This window comes from Mycteria americana, chromosome 1 (assembly GCF_035582795.1).
Source record: "Mycteria americana isolate JAX WOST 10 ecotype Jacksonville Zoo and Gardens chromosome 1, USCA_MyAme_1.0, whole genome shotgun sequence".
In the NCBI taxonomy this organism is placed as follows: Eukaryota; Metazoa; Chordata; class Aves; order Ciconiiformes; family Ciconiidae; genus Mycteria; species Mycteria americana.
The window spans coordinates 32,244,742-32,267,834 of NC_134365.1; the positions used below are offsets into that span (position 1 = coordinate 32,244,742).

The 23,093-nt window shown below is 39.4% G+C and overlaps 2 protein-coding genes across 2 annotated transcripts; one reads left to right on the forward strand and one right to left on the reverse strand.

The window, feature by feature from the left end:
- Nucleotides 1–5,827: 5,827 nt before the first annotated feature.
- Nucleotides 5,828–13,543, reverse strand: DNAJB9 (DnaJ heat shock protein family (Hsp40) member B9). The gene is made up of 3 exons (XM_075494021.1): nucleotides 13,387–13,543; nucleotides 9,236–9,463; nucleotides 5,828–7,469 (listed from the first exon to the last, which is right to left on the reverse strand). The coding sequence occupies exons 2-3, from the start codon at nucleotides 9,450–9,452 to the stop codon at nucleotides 7,039–7,041; spliced, it is 648 nt and encodes a 215-aa protein (XP_075350136.1). The 5' UTR covers nucleotides 9,453–9,463; nucleotides 13,387–13,543; the 3' UTR covers nucleotides 5,828–7,038.
- A 75-nt stretch (nucleotides 13,544–13,618) lies between these two features.
- On the forward strand, nucleotides 13,619–22,277 carry THAP5 (THAP domain containing 5). Its single transcript, XM_075494007.1, has 3 exons — nucleotides 13,619–13,812; nucleotides 17,748–17,937; nucleotides 21,286–22,277. Exons 1-3 carry the CDS (start codon nucleotides 13,730–13,732, stop codon nucleotides 22,252–22,254), a joined length of 1,242 nt encoding a protein of 413 aa, XP_075350122.1. The 5' UTR covers nucleotides 13,619–13,729; the 3' UTR covers nucleotides 22,255–22,277.
- The last annotated feature ends 816 nt before the right edge of the window (nucleotides 22,278–23,093 follow it).

Genomic DNA, 23,093 nt, shown 5'->3' on the forward strand with positions numbered 1-23,093 from the left:
ACCAACAAGCCAGGAGCTCTGCATTCAGCTTCTAGCAGAATAAAGCTGTATATATGCTCCCTCTGCACAGGTAATTATTTATTTGTACACAAGCGATAACATCTGCACACTGATCCCAGCAACACACCCAGCACTCCCTCTGCCCTGCCTCCCCACCTGTCTCCAAGTTTGAGCTACCAAGAGGTAGCAAAACCATCAACCCAAGCATGTGTTAGCTGCCTGACAGGCCAAAGACCCATATTTTAAAACAACTTTCATGTCACCAATTTACATATTAAAACAGAAAGACTGAATCAAAGTCATTGTTTGGATTCATTAAGGAATTTGGGTGGAAGACAGACTATCTTCCTCAGCTGGAGCTCTGCACGCTCAGCATTACGATCATGGCATTTCAATGAGTTCCCCTACATCAGGCAGGTGGAGCCTGGCGATCACTGCCCCAGGACAGGCATTTCATCTCCAATTTATAATTTAATTGAGCTCTCTAAAGTGCCTATTGTTGCATGGCAGAAGAGAAACGTATGTTACTCCTGCCCTGTGGGTATAATACACAACTTTTCGTTAGATCACTACCCAAAATCCTGCACATTCAAGGCTAAAAATCTTGCAAGTGCCAGGTGCTAAAGTGAAATGGATTAAAGTCAAGTGGGACCCCTCAGACAAGGCTCACTTAATCTTTCCTATTTCCCATTTAGCATATTCACTTCTGTGCCAGTGGGAGATGAAGAACAGATGATGGCAGTATCATCAAGTAACCACCTAAAATGTATTCTCTCTCATGTCTAGGTAAAATTCCAGTAACAAGTGGTGCCTAACAGGAGGGTTCGATGTGAAACTGGAAACTACAGTTTCAGAAGACAGCAACACAGGTATAGCCCCAGGGTCAGCTGATGTGGACTCCGCAATATTCTGCACTTCTGGAGCAGGTTGACCTCATCCACCTTGAACAGCAGATGTTCTGGACTCTGAAACAATACCCTACCCTCCACACCCCAGATCGGGCTGAGGACACCATCCTGCAGTTCATCTATATCCTGCAGCACATCCGTACCACCCCTGAAGTCACTCCAGGACTCATATCTCCATACACTGTCTGCCCCACAGTTCATATTATTAAAACCATGTTCCATTTTGCATTGCAGGAGATTCATGTTTCAGAAGACAAGCTACACCACCAGTGCTTGTCACCTGGATCTTCCACAATTCCTGGTCTTTCTCTGGAGCCAGGCCAACTCCCCACCACCACCACACACTCCCTAGTCAGGCAGCCATACCTGGAGAAAAAGAGGGCCACATGAATACTTCATCTAGGTCCTGACCAGCAAGTGAAACAGAAACACTTTTCACCCTGACTGCTTCCTGGAGAAGTCCCAGGCTAGAGGATGTCATGCTCATGCAGTGAGGGGTGCTGCGAGGCATACGGAGCTTGGGTGAACCATAACACCAGAGCAATCATTGCAAACATTATTTCCTGCAGTTCCTCTACATCCAGCCTGTAACTGTCCCTGCTTGTGCTTCTGGCTTCCAAATGTATACTAGCCACAATTCTTCAGCTTAGGACGTGGGACATGACAGCCCTACAAACAACACGCTCATGAAGTGAGCTATTGACAGAGGTCCTCTCTACCTTAACTCAGCACTGGTTTACTGGTTTCCTCATTCCCCTCTCTCCACTCTGGTTTCCTTGTCAAAGTACTCCATGCAGTTAAAAAACAAAACAAAACAAAAAAAAAAAAAAAAACAAAAAAACCACACCCCACAAAACACAAGATGATCCATTTCCCTAAACAAACATTCCTCAGCTTAGTCTCACTTGCATCTGCAAGTCAAAAGAGCCTGGGGCAATATTTGCAAAGCCCAAGCATCAGACCCATACAATGGGTACACCCCATGCATCTCCACTGCAGTAGACAGCTCTGAGGTCCTGCTTGCACCCCAACAGCAGCCAGACACCGGCACCCACTGATCACAATTACTGTCAGCACCCCTTTGTAGCTGCCGAGGGCTGGAGAATGGGTGTCAGGCTGAGCAAAGATGGGTCAAGCACCTCCCTCCTTCTCCTCAGGGATACCTTTGAGAAGTGTGTCTTTTTTGCCAGCCTAGAGAAACACACAGACTCCCACTGACCTGCAACACAAGTCAAAATAAATAAATAAAAACCACAGCCTTCCCTTCCTCCCCAGAAAAAAACATGTATATGTTGATACCAAGTGTACCTTCATTCCTTGGTGGACTGCCCCAGAAGAACTGCTTGGAAAAGATGGTCCACCATCTCCAGTTAGTGTCTCAAAGTCTTGGTAGAATACTGCAGCCATCCCTAATGACCTGAGCTCCTCCACAGCACCTTTTGGCATGACTGCAACCACAGCAGGAATGACACAAGCAGTAACGTTCATTTCAGTGTTACCGTAGTTCTTAAAATAAATGCTGTTGGATCAACCACCACTGCTTAATAGGTAACATGCCCCATATAAAATTTTGTCTTCCACTGTGCCTAAGCTTTGGAGTACCTCACTTCAAAGCAGGTTTGTTGGGGTTTTTGGGTTGGTTTTTTTTTTTTTTTTAACCAAACTGGAATCAAGGATGAGTTACAGCCTGAAGCCAGTATTGATTCAGACTTATGCTAGGAGTGACTGGCAGTCCACTGATATCACAACTGCTAAGTGGCCTCTACAAAGCTGGTCTCTGTCCAGTCCCTAAAGAAACAGGTGTCCACACTACAGAAGTCAGCAGCATGGCTGTAGGAATCACTTACCCAAGGGCAGACTTGTCAGGCTCAACCACATCAGCCACCAGCACCAAATGATCCTCTGAACAGCATTTTATCCTGAAATGAGTCCCATACATGACACAGTCAAGGAACTCTACACAAGGCTTTTGTTTCAAGTTAAACAGACATTCCTGATGGGAGTTTTCAATTTACAAATAATTTAAAAAAACCCACACCCCTCAGCATTAAAATGTAACACAGGTCTTCCATTGTCTCCAACACATTTAGTCCTCAAAATTTGGTTTTGCACTGTTAAGATAGCAGATTTGCTTAGGTTCCAGGGAAGATAGTTCTAATAAGAAATGGCCCCATGAGACATACTGAGTCCCAAAACTTTTATACCCTCCACCTTCTAAGGATGAGGCCCAGAAAACAAGAACTTGCAAGCACAGTCATGGAGTCAACTTTCGAATCAGCACAACATCCTAACCTTGCTTCAGAATCTGCACTGTTCAGTAGCAATCCAGGCCAATTAGCGTTGGTCGTACTGCTCTCCCACATCTCAGCAGGGTGGTCAGAGCACAGGCAGAGGCCCAATAGTTCTCAAGGCAGAGGCTTTCTGCCTCTCAGGAAAAGGCCCTTTTGCACAGGCTTTTTTGTCTGCTCGGTTTACAGGCATAGTGCCTAAACTCCAAACGATTCTCAACATCTCTAAGAAAAACAGACCAGGTAAAATGAAGTAAATTTCTTTCAGCCCCACTCCCTTCTCCCTGCCAATCCCATCATCCCATTCATGGAAAATGTAGTGGTCCAAACGTTCCATAAAACACAAGTGCCACACAACCCACTTGAATACAGCCTCCATCTACATCTTGAAGAACAGGGGGAAAAAAAAAAAGGGAAAAAGAAATAAAGACTTCACACACACAATTTTCACACATTTAATGTAATGGCACCCTAATTAAGTTTACAGTACTTTCACCTCCACTAGATACTGTGTTTCAAAAGTATAATGGGAACAAACAAACATGAAAAAACCCAGTACTTTTTTTCAAAACTCAACCACTTGGAGTTACATATGCATAAATGCCTTTCAAAAAATGGTTAACAATTGTATTTTTCACCCTCACACAACAAAAAAACCAGGGTTTTGCTGGGTCTTTTCACAAGATATGGAGATCAAAGATGGCACTTAAACTTCTGAAGTCAGGGGTGTCATAAGGTTATATCAGGACTTCCGCTGGAGAACCTGCCATGAAGCAAGCACTATAAATAGGAAAAGAATGTGCAAGAGCTCTGAATAAGCGAAAAGTGCAACATGTTTTGCAAGCTTGTGTTCTGATAGCCACGGAACCAAAGACTGCTGGCTGAGGAAAGCCTGCGTGAATTTCTTCAGCTAAAGTCTATTCAAAGCATACCCGTCATAGAAAGTCATACAGATCGCAATACTCTAGGCTCTGCAATACTAGTGACAAGCTCTCCTTTGGATTTTACCTTGGATCAACAACCAAAACAAGCAGAAAGGTCACTTTGAGAAGCCATAGGAATAACAGCAATTATTTGTTGGTTTTCCTATGACAAGTAATTAAGAGAACTAATATGGAAGCAGATAAAAATAGACTAGGCAGGAGTCTTTTTAAGGTACTATCAGCTAGAACACTAGCAACCCTATCGTTTTATTATCAGTTTCACACTTGGACTTCAAAGAGTCAAGGAAAACAAGTACACTTTGTATGAAAAAAAGTCTGGAGCATCCTTAAAGAGGGGAAGCTAACGTAGAAGCAGCCAAGGACCCTTGATTTTCACCTAAAAGCTTATCCTGAAAGATGGTGAACTCATACAGTATCTTAAAATATACTTAAATTTTGGGGGTGGCTGTGTTTCCTACAACTTACAGTGCTCATTTTAGCTTTTAATCCTCTAATTCAAGATTAGGGAATGGACTGAAGTTCATAACTGGAGAAAACTACCTTTGGAGAAGTCAATGGTTTGGTTCTAGTAGGAACTTTAAATATTCCTTCTCCCACACTTAGGAACTGCTCATTCTGCTGTTTCCAAAATCTTTTTTTTAATAAAGAAAATATTCACTAGACTAAGAAAGGTATTAACATTTTACCTTTGCATCTTGCTTCTAGAGTCGCCTCTCACCTCTAAGTTCCAGCAGTCATCATCCCTAAAGGACATTCACTAATACTCTCTTATATTTAATACTAAAGGCCACAACCTTCCAAAGTCTTATCAGTGTGAACAACTCTCCTCAAATGCATACAGAAATACCCTCTAAAAAACTTGATTTTTTGTGAGAGAAAGTAATTCAGAATTTTAAGTTAATAATTTGTTCACTTGGATGCCCATATGATATGAAGGAAGCAGATAATTTGATTCATACACAGGACTGACTGAGTATATTAAAGAAAAAAATGCAGACATCTACATGAATTACAACTTTTGGCTGAATCATATATTAATTACACAGAAGAAACTAAAAATCTCTACTTACACAGAAAAAGGGTGGAAATAACACAAACAAACTCACTCCAGCACTTTTCCTACTATAAGAATATTGCACATTCCGATAACGTTGCACAAATTACTGGCTTTTTATAAAGACCATATATGAGGTATTAGTCTATTAATAAATAAAGAAGAACATGGAAAAGGAAAAGCACTTAATGTAATGCAACAATCCATTCCAAATATTTAGTGAATGAAAACTGAACAAGCAATAATACATACCCTTGAGGGGAAGGTTAAAGTTACTTAGCAAATAGGCAGCTTTCAATATCCATCCAAGAAGCAAAGGGTTAAATCTCTTTTGAGAACGATTTTAGGAACTCAAAGCCTATTTAGAACACTGCTGTTTAAAATGCTCATTTTGCTCATGCAATCAATCCGAAAGGTAAATTTTTATCTCACAGGTCTAAAGGCACAGCAATATGCAGGTGATAGCAATTCTTATTAAGGGGAACCAATTTAATATACTAAACCTGTAATACTAGTTAAGAAATAAACCAGAACTTTTGGATTGACATCAGTTAAAATATTCAGGGGATCTATTGGGGGGGTGGGGGGGGTGGTGGTGGTGGTGGTTTGTTTTGTTTGGGGGTTTTTTTTTTGTTTGGTTTTTTTTTAGTTTTAAATAGTTTAGACTGGTTATGGATTTCCATGGTGCTGAAATTGATACCCATTAGCACTGTCCTTGTCATCAGATTCCAGCACCACAAGGCATTAGATGAATACAACAATTGTAATTTTCAGTTTTACTCTGTGTTTATGATAAGAATTTACCTTTCAAATCACAACACTGAAAAATTGCTGCTGACAGGTAATAAATCTGTCAATCTAAACACAATCTATCTATTTTTTATTTAGACCCTTCCAGAAACACTAGGAATCTGTAAGCAAGCTTATCTTGTTAAGTTCACAAGAGCACAGAGGAGTATTTACGTTTAGTAAACTGAACTACTGAAACTACATTGCACACATGGTAATATATTAAGCATAAAACAAGAGTGTTTTTGGTATGCTCTTCCAAACCTTGTTAGAGATAGTTGTTATTTTGGAAGAAAAAAAAAAAAAAGACCATGTAAGTAAGTTTGTGTGCACACAGGAATAGCCCTTAAATAAGTCAAGGGTTATTCAAATCCTAAAATCTTTTCAGACCAACGAAAGGCTATCTGGAAATAAAAGTAATTCCTACACCACTCTCCTAGGTGAAGCACAATCTTAACATATTCCCTCTTGTTATTTTCCAACTTCAAAAAGTGTTTTTTTATTAACACATTTGCGATGCTGGACAGAGTAACAAAGACCCAGGTAAGACATTTCTGCTGCTATTTTGTGTAAATTACCTAATTTGCACAGTAAGTCTGTATCAGGTAAAAACCGCAAGTGAAAACTTGGAAAGACGTGATTAAAAAAAAAAGCAGCACTTCAAAATTAAAGTATCTCCTCTGCTGCAATCCATGCACCAGTAACTCAAACAGTCCTGAACTGGCATATATGAAAAAATTATATTACATTTCTGAAATCAAAATATATATCTTTTGTTGAAGTTCAAATTTAGGGAAAGTGTTTACTAAATTGAAATACATATAATTTTCTCTGTCACATGAGATTATTATTCTCCCATTCTAAGTAGTTACCGAGACATATACTTCCCAAATACATGTTGTTTCTATTCTGAAGATTAGTTTCATCTAAAATTTCTTTATAGCAGTTAAGTGTTTTTTAGAACAAACAGTTCAGAGAATTTTTTCCATGTTAGCACAAAACCAAGAAAGATTATGAAGACGTTCAAAGAAGAGGAGATGAAAAGAAAGGAAACATTATTGTCCGGAACAGTCTGTATACGTGGTAACCATGTTTCCTCGTCTCTGAGTGACAGTCCTACAGTGCTTGCTAGATCCATGAAACCTGGTATCAGTTCGCACTGCATGTCGGTGTGCATTTTCAAAGTCACTAAACGAAAACATTTTTTCCATATTTTCAAACACATCATCAAACAGTCCACCTCCAAAGGAGAACTCTTGGAAAGAACGTCTTTGCCGATTGTGAGCTTCCCGATGACTTCGGAAGTGATTTTCAAAGTGCTTTTTTGACCGTGAGTTTTGACTAAAGAGGTCAAAGTCTTTGAACAGATCGTCAAAGTTGAAATTAAATGACTGGTGGAACGGGCTTCCGTTACTTCCTTGTCCTCCATGATGGACAAACTGATCATATTCTCTTCGTTTATTCTCATCTGATAATGTTTCATATGCTATTTCCATTAAAAAAAAAGTTTAAAAAGTTTATTTACATTCCCATTTAAAAAAAAGAAGAAAACAGAAAAACATACACAAAGAACAGCTTTCTCCCACTGCCTCAACAGGACAAATTTCAAACAAGACTTTCATTTGACATGCAAGCCCAATCAAGTTCAACATTTAACTCTCTCCAAGACAAAGTAAGCTGTTTCAAAATAGTTATTTATTTATAATAATAAATATAGCTATACTATGAGGATAGATTATATCCTTAAAATTTTAAATTCACATAATACACCTTAGTTTAACTAGCAATAAAGATTACTGTTTATACTTGAAAGAAAGTAGCAATGACACATGGCAATCAGAAAGACTGAAGGAGAGAGGATGACTTAGGAGCTCTGCCTAACAAAATGAACTGCCTGCTGCATTCCTATCACAGAAACACAGTGCAACGTCTGCAAAACTACTTGCCAGCCAGCCAACAAGTTCAGCTACACCACAGTAACAACTAAGCAACAAGATAAACATCAAGGAGATAAAATAAAGGGAATTAATTTCCTCTATGTCCAAATTCTCAATTTCTCAAAAGTCCCAACAATAAACCTAGATTTTGTGATTGGGTATACCTGAAATGGAATTAGGTTTCCATCCGCTCTTTAGTCCAGAACTACAGCTACTGGTGTTCCAAGGCAGAAACTATGACAGATAATACAGCCATTCTGATAAAATGGAAGCATTTAAATTACTTAATGTTCTTATCTGTCAAAGGCTTGCAACTATTACTTAAGAGTTCCCAATTCCTTCTGTAATAGGTGCTAACAACTGCAGTAAGTATCTAACAAGACTGCCCCTGCCTTTCACTATATTAAAGAACTTTCCTGCAGACAAGGTAAAACCCAGAAAGCTCTTAATAGCTTAGTTGGGAAAACTACACAAATGTCATAACAGAGTGTACGGGGAGCAGAAGTGGGAACACCTTATTTTTCAGCAAGCCTTTTTCTATTCTTGATTATTCGCTTCCACCATTGTATTCTATCACAAAACACTTATGAAAGGTGCATTCCTAGGATCACAGGATAATTTAGGTTGGAAGTGACCTCAGAAGACCTCTAGTCTAGCCTCCTGCTCAAAGTAGTTAGGTCAGTAGTGGTCAGTTATGAGATCAGACTAGGTTACTCAGGGCTTTATCCACTCATTCCTGAAAAGTCTCCAAGGATGGAGATTATGATACCAACCTCTCTAAGCAACCTGTTCCAACACTGGCCTATCCTCAAGGTGAAAAAGTTTTTCCTTACAACCACTATGAACCTCTTGCACCTGTTTCTTATACTCCCATCATGAACCACTGAAGCACCTTGCAGTGGTTTGTTTTTTTTTTTTTTTTTATAAACTCCCCATAGTTACTGGAAGGTTGCTGTTAGGTCCCCCTGAAGCCCTAGTAATCCCGAGCTAGATCTTACTACATGGATCAAAAGATAAGAATTAACCTCCTAGGGCTAAAGTTGACTGACTGCCAAGTATTTTTTTGTGACGAAAGGCATAAGCCAAAAAGCCTAATAAGTGGGAAAGCATAAACTGTGTAAAAGGCCTGCCTGTGTGCAAGGACACAGAAACAAGTCGATATTGATATTGGACATTTGACACCATAGAAGTAGAATTAAGAAAAAAATATTTTTACCTCTTATTCAGTAAAAACAGAGTATACTTAAGTTACCACATTTGCTCACAGATATAGGCCATGTATCGAATTATTAAGACTAAGGTTAGCATGTATTACCTTCAGCAATTTCTCTAAATTTTGCTTCTGCACCAGGACTCTTATTTTTGTCTGGGTGGTACTTCATAGCCAGCTTGTGAAATGCCTTCTTGATCTGGCGGTCAGATGCATTTTTTGGAACTCCTAAGATATCATAATAGCTCTCTGTAGCCAGTATTAATTCAGTTATCATTAAAATGCAGAGAGCAAATGTGAAGACAGATTGTGTAGTTGCCATTTCTCTGGTTCCTGGAAAGAAAAAGAAATGTACTTGAAGAACACGCTATTTCAGATTCCACAACAACTTAAAGGTACAACTATAAGCTGAAAGAGGAAGACTTGTATATGTTTCAGGACTCAGTGACAGACATGTAAGCACTTTGTTTCACTCTGTTTCACTCGTGTCAACAAACTCCATTCCCCTAGTTTCACAATCACAGAATATGTAAACAAAAGATACTGCAAATTCACATTTCATGTGCATCACAAGCACGCTTTGGTGTTCATCTTTGTTTTACACCTCTGCTTAACTGTACATTCTCCCACAGAGCTGTTGAAGTAAATATACCATATGTTTCACTTTATCAAACCGTTCATGCTGGCATCCTGAACTCGCTTGAAACTAATCCTTGAGTTCTGGGACCATGAACACAGCAGCTCTAAATTAAGTGCAGGTTGCAAAAACCCACTCAATACTGGAAGACCAATTCACTGATTAGCTTGTGCAACAAGAGCCTGAAAACACAACTGGCCTAGAGATCAACTGTGAGGTGCAGGAAGACAATGACGGTTGGACACTCATGCTCAGCTTCAGAAGGTCATTTAACTGACTTAAGGAGATGATGATAAAGAGTAAACTGTAACTGACTTAAGGAGAAGAACATGATAAAGAGTAAAACACTCACTTACAGTACAGAGTTCAGTCAAGTAGGGCACATTTTCCTTTACTTTACAATGGGCTGGGCTTAGCTTATTTTCATATTAGATTGTACTATAAAGAAAAACACCTATCATATTTTTGATATCAAAGAATTCATCTGACAAATACCACTGCATATAAAGGTTTACCTATGAAACTCTCAATGTCTGAACTGAACTCAAAAAAGAAGTCTTTATACAAGACAAGCAGCTTCAACAATAATTAAAAGTTTTAACTATTTTTTTCAGGAACGTATTTGTCAAAAAGTTACATATTAAAACAAACTGATGCTAGAACTCAGGGGAAAAGCTGTGGCATAAGCAAGTCATAAGAAAAATCACTTCCACGTAGCCACATGATCTTTCATGATTTTTATGAAGGACAGGGTGAACTCCTCCTACCAGAAGAAGAGCTCAGATGATTTTCCAAGGCCTGTGCATATTATATTTAAAACACAGAGTATAGAAACATGAACGTTCAAAGACAGAATGCCGGCCGTCGCCTAACCAGCAGGATGTACGACAAGGCTCTGAACATGCCAGAAGTAACATGTCCCCATTCACCAGATTACACTGATTTGAGTGTACTGTAAGTACAACTCAAAGAGATGAATGGTATTACTTTCCTGAAAGTTGAATAAACTAACCTTGCAGTGCAAATACCATTAAAGTTAGAATACTTTTAGATGGTATGTGGTCCAAACGTTTGTCACGCAGAGTTCAAAACTTATGCATATCAAGTACATAAGAGAATTAAGCCTTTAATAAAAGGTCCATACCCTCTAAAGAAAATTAACACCCAAGCACCAAAAATGGAAAAAAATACCATTTTTAATAGGTAAGTCAGGGGGCTAAAATGAATGTTGTGAGGCAAGAGCAGAAAGCTCATAAGATTAATGTACCCATGCCCTCTTAAGCATTTATTTGGCTAGCAGCCTGCATGATATCAAGTGTTAAGGAGCAGCAGTTGAAACAAATTGTATTTTGATCAGTGTACTTAGATACCAAACAGACAGTTCTCTTCAGTATTCCTTATGCATGATACCAGACAAATTTTTAGTACAAGCCTTTCCAAGGCTTTTCCACGTATTTTCTCTCACGACTTCACTAACCTGAAACTTTGCCACTTTGCACTAAGAACTAAACACATGTACATCCTTCCACACTTTTGGAGCCTTCTTCCTGTTTGTGCTTTATGGATACAGATTTACGTCTCATCTCACATGTGAGATTGACTTTATTTTACTTCATTTCCCCACACCTGCATCATGCTTGTATAATCACCTGCTGCATTCTCTTTAGGCTAACCTCACTGCTTCTAATATTAAACACTGAAAAGAGCTAAAAAGAGCAGTTTATGCCTTCATTAAGAGCCAAATCCTCTTTTATAACTCCCAAGCTCATCGCAGCCCGAGAACATCAAGTCACTCCTTTAAAGTCTTCTGCTTTGCCTATCTCAACTTCTATTATTCTTGACAATGAATTACACCCAAGTTTTCCTTTTTCTACAGTTTTACATTAGGATTTCTGTAATGCAGTTCTATGCTATACTGCCCCTAGTTTTATCTGAATTTCTAAAGCATATTAAAAAAATCAGTACTTAAGTTTCACTATTTTTTAAATAATGTAGACAGATTTAATGCTGCCCTTGAACAACTCAATGAAACTCAAATATAAGAATAAAATGAAATGTAAATGAAAATCAAATACAAATGAAACTCCAATAAGGAGCATTTTAAACTTATAAGATTATCACAAAGACATAGTGTCTTATATTTAGACACAATTATCAATTATTGAATTTACTTTTTAGAAAATACCTATTTTATATGCTGTCAGCATCTTAGTGTTGCCACTGTTAACTAAGATGTTAAATGCCTGACCTCTGCCCTGCCACCCCTAACTATTTTTACAATCCCTTTCAAAATAAAGTTTCTTTTAAACACTTATTCTGCTTATGTCTCTTCTCCTTCTGTTTCTCAATCAAAAAGGGACGGATAAGTTTCACTTTCTACACTATGCACAGTAGTTGCTTAAAACTCATTCCAGAATTCATTAAGTTCTGTATACTTCTTGACATTAAGCTCACACCACAAAATAGTCCCTCCTAACAATTATGAAGAACTACATTTTATTTGGGTACATCTAGCAATAAAGTTAGAGATTTTATTAACACAGATTAACTATCTAACTCTGTCAGATAAGTAGTTACAGATCTCAACTACTATTAAGCTTGGTATAAGAAGTATACTGTCTAATGTTTATCAAAAGTATTATTGAGGTGATAACACTCAATTGGTTCTCTATCAGTTTATCAACATTTATCAATAGCTGCACGATGAAGTGGTATTTAAGGACGATGTACTTGGAACAAAATATGTCATACAGAAAATAAGGAGCTGCTTCTATCTTGCAATGCAAATGCCCTATGCCATCCCTCTTTGAAAGTAATTAGCAAAGATCTTCGATAAATGCTTATATTCACGAAGTCTCACATACTCAGAAAATCCACAGCATCACTACTGCTCTGATTACACGAATTGTGATGCACTATCCAGTGGAATCCTGATGTCATATAATTATTTTTGCAAGCTATTTATTACTAGTAAGAAAGTTACCACAGTTTTCCATTGGTTCTCGTATCACGACTAACCCGATGAGTAAGCAAGTCTCATAGTCCACAACCAGCTACAAGAAAGTCTGTCAAACTCTGAGGCTTGTACTTTTCTTGGCCTCTCCTATGCTGACCAGAAAGCAAATCCAGGGGAAGGCTCCTGAACCTTGCTCTGGAGAACAGGGAAATGAGACAGAGCCTCCCCTGGCATCATCCTCCCTTAACCAGACCTCTAATGAACCTCGCTAGAGCCGTACCACAAAGCAAGGCCGAGCCAGAGCTCGGCAGATGATATCAGCGACACTAAGCGACGCCGTCCCACCTCCACGACGGACAGGCTTGGTAAAGACCACAGCAGATGGGCCTAGCGAGAAGCGAGAGCCCAGAGGAGCCCAAAGGGCAAATAAATCCACCAGAGCGAGTCCCAGTGTTCCCACTTTCCCACATCCCCCAGCGTCCCCGTCCCCCTCCCCCAGCGGCCCCAGCGCACCCTAACCTCTCCGGCCCCTCCGCGTCCGCCTTCCCTCCCGCTACCTAAACACCCCTCTGCCTTCCCCAAGCCCTTCCACAGCGGCCCAGGCCCTTCACCACCGCCCCTCTCCCCGTCGGGGAAAGGCCGGGTCCCCGCCGCGCCCCTTACCTCAGCGCTCGCTCGCCGCCGCCAGCACAGAGCCCGCTGCCCCCCAGCGCCCCGCGCGCCGCTCCCGCCCAACCGCCGCCAGCGCTCGCGCAGACCTTCCCCCCGCGCCCCGACGGCGGTTCCTACACGAAGCGCTGCGCCATTGGCCGCTCGGACCCACGTGACGCGGCGCACGCGGACGGCCACCGCTGCAGCTGCCGCCTCTGGGCGGGGCTTCTTCCCCTGATGCGAGGGGCGGTGGGGGGAGGCGGCGGCGGCCGTTGTCTCCGTGACTCCCGCCCCCCGGGCCCCGCTGCCGCCGCGCGGATGGTTCCGCCCCGCGGCGGGGCCGGTCCGCTCCGCCATGCCGCGGTACTGCGCCGCGTCCTGCTGCAAGAACCGAGGGGGCCAGAGCGCCAGGGACCAGCGCAAGCTGAGCTTCTACCCGTGAGTGGCCGGGGAGAGGGATAGGGTCTGGGTGAGGGCTGGCCCCTCTGGCGTTCGCCATGCCCGGGGCCAGCCCCGAGTGAGGCGAGGCCCGCAGCGGCCCCTCAGGAGCCGGGGGGATAAATGGCCGAGAAGCTAACTTTAGGGGCTAGCAGTCGCCTTTGAACCCTGCCTGGTCCCCAGTGGCTGGAGGGAAATAACGCTCTCGTCTCTGGGGGGGGAAGGTGTAGGGAAAAAGGCTCGAGAGGCTGAGTATTTAATCACCCCCCCGCGAAGACGCCGGTACTTGCTTGGGGGGGAGAGGTACAGCAACGCCGAAGGGCTCTTCAGTAGGTACAGAGGATTCATGAAGTGAAAACCAAAGAGATTCGACTAAAAAACAAAATTTGCGCTTGTAACCATGAGGCTGTTTAGCTGTTAGAGCTAAGTGGCACCGGTTACCCCGTTTTTTTTAAGCGTGGCTGCCTTTGTGGAAGGGGTGTTTCAGCAGGGCAGGCATTAGTGGAGGCATTGGCTTAATCGTGAAGGAGCTGAGTATCCTGTATCTGACAGCTGGCAAGCTAAGCGAAGGGCCTAACAGGGTAGGAAAGGAAGCATGTATTGATTCTTTAAAATTCAATATTGCCTGCGCTGCGAACAGAGGCATTGCTGATTTGTTTGGAGGCAGCTGAGCTAGCTGGAAGCTAACTAGCTCGCTTGCCAAAAAACAGTTCATGGTGGCTGCATAGTACTATCTGGCCACCTGATTGATTAGTCACCATCCCAGGCCCACAGTAACGTCTGTACTGTTGCAGTGAGTTCAAAACAGTGTTTCTCAACCCTGAGAGGAGCACAGTGCAAGTAACTAAATATTAATGTATTTTTGTTGAATAAAAGTATGATAGGCATTTGTCAACAGAAGGAATTTTGTATCATTTGAGAAAAACTTGAAGAATAAATGTCACAGCTAGCCTCAAAATCAGTTTTGGTAAAATTTATACCTCAAACTAAGTAGGCAGTTTGTTTCAGTTGCTGAGTAGTCATTGTTATTAGGAAGGCTAAGTAGGAAGACCCACAGAAGACTGCTTTGAAAGGGATTTTAGTTTAGATTGAAGGAAAGCTTTTTTTCCCAGCATGTCTCTTAATATGTGATTCATCATAAAACAATCATGAAAATGAGGGGAAATAAATTATTTATATTGCTTTAGAGAATGTGAGTGCCACATGGATGATCAAAACAAGTTTGCATGCTGATACATATTTATATTCAAATGTATGGCATCAGTGTAAAGATGATTGCAAAAACACAGCTGTTTTATCTTGCCATTGAATTGTGCTGTGTTATGAGTATTGTCGTCCTTTAGAAGGGGCGCTGAGATTTGATTTATAGAGATCTTTTGCCCTACATTAGCAACTACTACTGATGTGAACTGCAGGTTTTAATCCATTGCCTCTTACCACCCCAAAGAGGTCCTCTGCTGCTCTGTTGTTTTGGGTCTGAGCCCCTTCTGAACTTTTTAACTGTGACCTAATCTCAGCTGGCATAACTGCCCTTTTTTGTTTTATTTCTTCACATCTCTGACTTGTGCAGCGGTGGCAGCTCCTGAATAAATTCTATTCACTTCCTCTTCCATTTTCCTTTTTTTTTGTGTCTTGTTTACACTGGAGAGCAGATTCTGATGATGAGTAGGGGGGTATTGAGAGCAGGAGCAGGTTTTGGCAAAGTTGCCCTTAAGCTAAAATAATAAATTTCTCTGCCAGACATTGTCTTTTGCTACAGATTATTTAGTTTCCCATCTGAAGCAGGCTGACTGGGGGGAAGGCAGGGAGTGCTGTGTTCTAAGGGTAACGGCAGTGGAAGCAAATGTTCTCAAGCCCTTCTTGGAGAGGATGCGATTGATGACATGACCTTCAGTTGAAAGAAGCCATCCTCTTACTTGAAAGCCTTCTTTGGACCCATGTAGTAACATCCCAGGCTAAGCTCTATTACTCATGGGGCATGCTGTATAATATATGTAATGCTGCTATTGGTGTACACAATCTAAGTAGGCAGGATTTGAAAAGGCTGAACCTCTAACCTGTCCTTGAGAGGTTATTGTGTTCTTGCTAGCATTATTCCTTGCATTCCTGCAGACACTCAGAGCCAGATGCATCAAAAGCTTGCTCTGTTTCCTTGGTAACTTCAAAACTTAAATGGCAACAAATTCAAAAGATTGGGGAAGGGGTGAAGACATGCACATTTATCCTGTGAATCTCAGATATCTTCCTCTCAAAATCAGCTAAGTTTGCAGTTTTGGAACACCATGGGCCTGCATAAGCGAGTCATTGCCATGTATGGCTTTTGGGGGAAACCTGCACCTTCAGGAGTTTGAGGGTAGGATCTAGGGTTTGCCAAGAAGTAGCCCAACTGACTGGTGTCTTTCGTAGCATTCAGGTGACACTGGGTACTCCAGGTTCTCTCCCCAGCTTCTGTTGTGTGGGAATACCTCACTGCAGAACCAAACTTTTTATGCATTGAAGTTTCATTAACAGATGGTGATAAACAATACCAAAAGAACTGATTGTTAATTAAAAGGAAAAAAGAGCTAAGGGAAGAGAAATGGGGTTAGGAATGCTCCATTTCTATTTAGGGACTAAACCAAAATGGCTCTTGTAAAGTCTCTGTTGGCACTTGTTCACATCTGGATGTTTCTGTTGTCCATCATACTGCCAACAGCTAATAGTTTTTACATTCTACAGTTATGATCAGGTCAGGTTTAATGACCACCTGAATCTATCTCTTGCAGTTTCATATACCCAAAAGCAGGGATTTTTTTAATTATTATTATTGCTCATGATTCTAAGGAATATTGCTTTAACAGTAGTCATTTATTCAGAATTCAAGTAGGTATTATTCAAGCTCAGAATTCAAGTTATGTTTTATGTATTGTGTGTGGTTATATGCTAGAGTCGAAAGAAACTTGGTATGCACCAGAGAAATCTGTGAGCACATTTCAAATACCCTGATATCTGTCTGGTAAGAGATGAGAGCCAAGAGTGGTCTGAATGTTCATGTTGCCATTACCGTAACTGCTTGACTGTACATGCATTATAATGAGCCTTTAAGTTGTGTATCGCGATTCATTGAGTAAATTACATATCTTCACCCACTTTCTTTTAATTTAGTTCTCTTTCCTATGTATTTTGTCTGACCGTTTGCATATATTTTCAAAATTGATTTTTTTTTTTCTATGAACGTGTATACTCTTCATTTTCTTTTTCAAGTAGGTTACATGGTTGAAAAGTTAGTTATGGATTACATAATATTGTGTGGGCTCTCAACGCTGTAAGAAAGCTTAATTGCTGAAACACAAAATATAGAAAAGCTTTGCATTTGTGTATATTTACTTTTTGAACAGAATTTAAATCCTGCACTGGAAATATTCACATTTCCAAGTTAGCAGATAATCTGAAGTATGACATATATTAAGAGGTAGTCTGTTAAACAAAAAATAGTAACAAAAGGTTTTGTTACTCATTGGGTCTAGTAAGACAAAAAAGCTCCACAAATACAATTTCTAAAATGAGGACTAGACCTAACTTTTTTAAAATTAAGTCAGAGTATTTTGTCTGACTTCAGCAGAACTACTTTCTGAGCAAGTGTTGCAGGATCAAGCCTTTTAAAATATATTGGCCATGGGTTCTGAAGCCCTTGGCCAGCAGAAATCAACAGAAATTCTGCTGCTGAACTCTGGAGCAAATACTCAACTAGAAATAATTCGGATAATTATTGGATTACCATGTAAGTGACATCCTGATTAGTATTTCATATTTAAAATTTTTTAAAAAGGATTATTTTAATCTTTTTGTAAGGAAAGACTAACTTGTAAGGAACAATGAGATATTCTTTATTTGAAAAGAAGAAAGAAAAAAATAAGGTTTTTGTGTTTTTGTTTTTTTCAACTGCTTTAAAAAAGATTTCCACTTCATGATAAAGAGAGACTTGAGAAATGGCTGCGGAATATGAAACGAGATGCATGGACTCCAAGTAAGCACCAGCTTCTGTGCAGTGATCATTTTACTCCTGATTCCCTTGATGTGCGATGGGGTATACGATACTTGAAACATACTGCTATACCAACAATCTTCTCTTCCCCAGGTGATGAGGTAATGTATTCCTGTCTTTTTTATTGTAAAGCTAACCAACTATTTATGTAATACAGATGTTCTAATTATCTGTAATATATTCATATTTTATTTTAAAAATAGAATTCTTGTCCATCAAAATATTTTGTCAACAGGACTGACACAAAATGAGCATGTGATTCCATAGTGTAAAGGAAGAACAACTTCCCATGCTTTGACTGGAGGTTCAATATCTTTTTTAACTGGAAATTACAGAAGAATTTCCTATAGGAAATTTTCAATGGGAAAATAAATTTCCTATGAGAATATTACGATTCTAAATATTTTTTCCTGTGCAATTACTCTTAATTAATATTTTAATGTCCTTTCATTAACTGTACATAGATACTGGCTTTTGAATGTATTAGTTTCAAATTACACATTTCTCTTCCCTGTCCCTAACTTTTCTAACACCTAAGAACTCGGGAGTGTAGGCTGCTAAAGATATCCCACAAAGACCATCCCATTTTGTCTTTCACAGAGTTGTACTATTGGTTACATAAAAATACTGTGCTACACAGGCACCTAATCTTGATCAAAGGTATGCTAATTCTCTTCTGGCACATAACTGTCTTCCTCTGGATCATCATGTTGGAGGTGGGAGAAGTGGAAGGACTGGAATTAAGGCTAAATTGCTGAAACTGAAATGTGTGGCTAATTAATTTTACAAAACAATTTCTTTTTAGTCATGAAGTTCTCTGTCTTCTTGGATAGCTGCAAGTGTTGTCCAGACTGCATTTGACTCTGTAGAGTGAAAAGCAATCTTGATAAATCTCTCATATATAAAAATAGAAAATCTTTCAATTTATGGCAGTAGTAACTTAGCAATAAATATCTTTCTTTCCAACCCCCCCGCCCCACTTCAATATATCCCTCACTTCCCTGTGCTGTTACTGTAACAGGAAGCCCTAGCTTTGGAACTGGACTTGCTGTCCTGTGCTTCTGTGCAATTACAGATAAACTATGTGATTTCCCCCTAAAGAAAAGTCAGCTTTTCCCCACCTCTTCATTCTCTCTTGTTTTGCATGTGACCATAGACCAGTCATAGTATACCTACAAAGATGGACAGTAGAGTTATGAAGGTAACAAACATACCAATGGCTTTTCTAAATTATTTTTTGCATCAGCAATATATATCTGGGAAATCCCAGATAGATTTATCCAGTTTGGAAAAAGAATATTCTATGCTTCCTTTCAATGTATCCATCACTTCCCTGCTATCAAAAGAAAAGAGATGCCCGTTCTTCATATCCATGATACTGTGAAGTTGCTTTCCTGGGGTCTCACTTCTCTCTCTGGCATTATTTGATTTAATCTCACGCTTCTGACTGCACTTTTCTAAACATCAAGACATATCCTGTCAGTGACCACCTCAGCAAATCAACAATATCCATTGACTTGTCCACTGGTTCTGTAGTTGCCCCAAACCCAAATTTTCTACATAGACCGAATATTCACAAAGACATGGGAAAGCGCTCTCCTTATTCCCAAAGAGAATCCCTTGTTAGTGTGTTCCTGAGTTAATGTAGAGGAACAAGAAGCTAAGGTCCCAAGCTGCCTTTCAACACTTATCTATAAAACCTTGGTTTGGAAAACTGAGGGCGAAGAGTTGCAATATTTGCGTATTGTTCACGACCACCTTGCTTTATGTATTACGGAGCAAGTGATGGATATCTTCCCAGAAATGCGTAATGATTCTTCAGGAAACATTTCATATTATTTGTTCTTCTAAATAAAGAATGTTTGTGTCTCAAGAGCAGTGCTAGTTGCCTGCATTTCAATATCAGTAACCATTCTACATTAATTTGCGAGGATTTTTATTTTGAAGACTGTAGTAAGAGTGTGAGGGCAGGGACCAATGGACAAGGAAGCTTTTCAATGGAAGTAAAGGTCTTTCTTCAAGCAGCTCTATCCTGAGAGGTGTTTTGGTGCCTTTCCTTCAGCCTTAATGGCAGTTCTAATAGGCAAGGATTTGGGGGACATGTCCCTAATTTATTTCATAAGAGATTTTTCTAGTTAAAATATTTAGTCTGAGAAGGTCTTTTTCAGCTGCTGGTAGAACAGAGAAAGGGAAATACTTCATTCTCTCAAAATCCCTAAGATTGATGTGATGTTAAGTATCACCTTTGAAAAGATAAAGGTAACCAAATGAATTCTGCTTTTGGATACATTTTTCAGTCCTTTTAAGTCTGAAGTTTCATATAAAATTGAATTACAAAGTTTAATGTATTTAGGATACTTCAGACTACATACATACTTTTATGAACATACACTTTGAAATTATCTTTTCCATCATAATCTGTTTTTTCATAATCTGTTTTTTTCAGCCTGGCCTATATTTAGTTAGCAAAGTTAAAGTTGCTTCTTGTTCTGTATGTTTGTTCTGGGCATTTTTGGTTTTGTTTTTTAGTCCACAGGCCTAACATGAGTACAAGTTCGGCAGCTTGGTCTCTTCATAATCAAGCCTACTAGAAAAAAATAAGACACTCACTGTTAGCGTATTTTTGTTTCACTGACTGCCATACCAAAAAGCTTGTTTGGATACTGATCTTAAATCTAATCATGTGGTGATATAGTTTATGTGGAGGAGGGGAAAAGAAGGTGGCTAAAAAAGGATAAGCTTGAAACTCCCTCTTTCAGTAACAACTTCTGTTTTAAGTCCTGTTAAAATTGTATCCTTCTGCTAAGATTTCTATCCATCCAAAGAAAAGTTCTCCATTTTTATGAATTGCGAAGTTTAGTTGTCAGAATTGACTTGCTCATTTAAAAATCAGCCTATGTGATTGTGCATGAATATGTTGCACTATTCTGCAAGCCTGTGTTCACAATCTTTTTTTGTTGTTCTTAAATTCTCTGGGGTAGACTGCATGACTAAAAATTTGCTGTATCTTTCTAAAACAACTGCGTTGCATCTTTAATGCAAAAATCTTGTATTGTGTATATTTAATATGCATATATTTAATGCAATGTTTCAGGTGGTAATAGGAGATACTAGCAAGTCTTTGTCAGACAGATTTGTGTAGCCACTTCTCTTCCAGTGTTTTTAAAGTTATGATGACTAGTGTAAATCAGTAAAGTTCCTTAGAGTTTGAAAAAGAAAAAAAAAATGCCTTTAGAGCTTTAAAATAGTATTTTAACATTTAGGACCTGAAGCAAAGTTATGGAAGATGCTTACATGAATTTTCAGGTCTTTGGTGTAATTTTTAAACAGTGCTCATCTAAATTACTCCTTATGCAGTACCATGCTATAGAATGAGATTTGCCCAATTTTTTAATGCTCAAGTGATTTCCTAGTTACAAGGTGGTTGTTTTTGTTTTTTTTCCCTCCAGGAAAAAGGTTCTTCTCAGAACAGCCCACAAGAGATAGAGAGAGAAGACCCAGAAGAAGCAAATACAAATGTAGTGTCAGAGAAAGCATCTGTATCACTTGAACCTTGTACACCAAAGAAAAATCCTGTAATTGCAGAAAATGTAGATGAAAAAGTAGAAGTAGTTTGCTCAACTGCATTGAGTAAACCTTTACAAATTCAAAAACTGCAACTTCAAAATGGAGAAGACTTTCAGGCAGACAGTGTCGTTCTTGATAATTCATCTAAGCAGCATATACATCAACCTAATCCTGTTTTAGTGTCAGCAGCAGTCCAGAGCATGGAAGCTACCAGTGTTCATACCTCTGTAGAGGATCCAGTAGGTTGTACAGCTACAGTCTTGCAATTTACAGCCCCTGACTACTTGAATTCATCTCTGAAACTGAAAAATGCTTTAGGTTCAATTACTGACTATGCAATTGAAAATCCTAATTCTCATGTTGTAGGCTGCTCTGTTGAAGTACAGCCGGCAAGTGAAAATGCAGTTTTACTGAGTACAGTCACACAAACTATTGAACAGTTCAGTGGGAGTGAAGAATCTGTCATTGCTGTTATTGTGCCAGCCGAGAGTCCAGAAAAGCCTGAAATAGTAAATAGTTCTTTCCTGCCTATTAAGCAAGAGTTTCTTGACACAGAGGAGACAGAAACAGTTAAATCTGTGTATATGAATGCATATGGTGGAAGTGAAGTGTTACAAACAGAGCATTCATACTGCAAACAAGACATAGACAGAGATCACCTTTGGCAAAAAATTTCAAAGCTCCACTCTAAGATAACTCTACTTGAAATGCAGGAGATAAAAACTTTGAAGAGACTCAGGTCCTTGGAAGCTCTTATTGGACAACTGAAGCAAGAAAACCTGCTTTCTGAAGAAAAGCTGAAGATTGTGGAAAACTGCTTTACAACACTTGAAGTGACTATGATACAGTAAAGGCTTTCAATGATTGTTCTAAAGTATCTTTTTAGCCTCTTTGGCTGTCCTTTTGGACAAATTAACTTTTGTTTCAGTCATGGTATTTTAACCATCTAATGCAAATTGTGTGAATAGCAAATACTCTTTAAAATGTTACATCAGCCGCTACCAAAGCTAGGTGGTAGAATATTGCCTATAAAACATGACTTGCAAGTAAGCTTTAAAAAAAAAAAAATCTGTTTTGTTAAAAAGTATATGAATTGAATCAATAAAGATAAGTTAAACCTTTCTAGCTGCAGGCTCCTCTGAAACATGCAACTCCTGCATTTGGGGCAGCAGTAGAATGGACAGAATAAGCATGTAGGATGGACAATTATAAAACTGTTGTTGGAAAAAAAAAAAAAGCATCCCAATGCTCTTTCAAATGAGTAATGAGGTATGTAATACACATTGTCCAGTGAGGCCACAATTATTCTTTAATCTTCTGTTAATCTAGCATTTGTTCTGATAGTGTTTTGTACACTTTGACCTTATTAAAATTGTTTCTGCAATAAAAGGTGTTTCCTTTTATTTAGTTCTAGAAACAAAAATTCTTTAGGAATATTGTTACAGTGAACACGTTCATCTCTTTTTTTTTTTTTTTTTTTTGGATGCTTCAGCTCAAATGGAAAGAACCATCGTAAATAGTGATATTTTTGCTGGTTAGTAAAAGGAAAAGCTCTAACTATTCAGTGAGTGTGATCTGCTCAGCATTGATCCTCTTACAATCTATAGCTGGGTAATGCATATACCCTTAATAATACACTGAAGAAAACAATCCTTTGCCAAGCAAATTGCTAGTGAAAGTAGCAGCATCT

Bases quoted from the DNA above. Each gene is read 5' to 3' on its own strand.
- DNAJB9 (XM_075494021.1), bottom strand. From the start codon at position 9,452: ATGGCAACTACACAATCTGTCTTCACATTTGCTCTCTGCATTTTAATG. The intron at 7,470-9,235 runs GTAATACATGCT...TAATGGAAATAG, and splicing joins ATTTAGAGAAATTGCTGAAG to CATATGAAACATTATCAGAT.
- THAP5 (XM_075494007.1), top strand. From the start codon at position 13,730: ATGCCGCGGTACTGCGCCGCGTCCTGCTGCAAGAACCGAGGGGGCCAG. The intron at 13,813-17,747 runs GTGAGTGGCCGG...GCTTTAAAAAAG, and splicing joins CGCAAGCTGAGCTTCTACCC to ATTTCCACTTCATGATAAAG. The intron at 17,938-21,285 runs GTAATGTATTCC...TTTTCCCTCCAG, and splicing joins TCTCTTCCCCAGGTGATGAG to GAAAAAGGTTCTTCTCAGAA.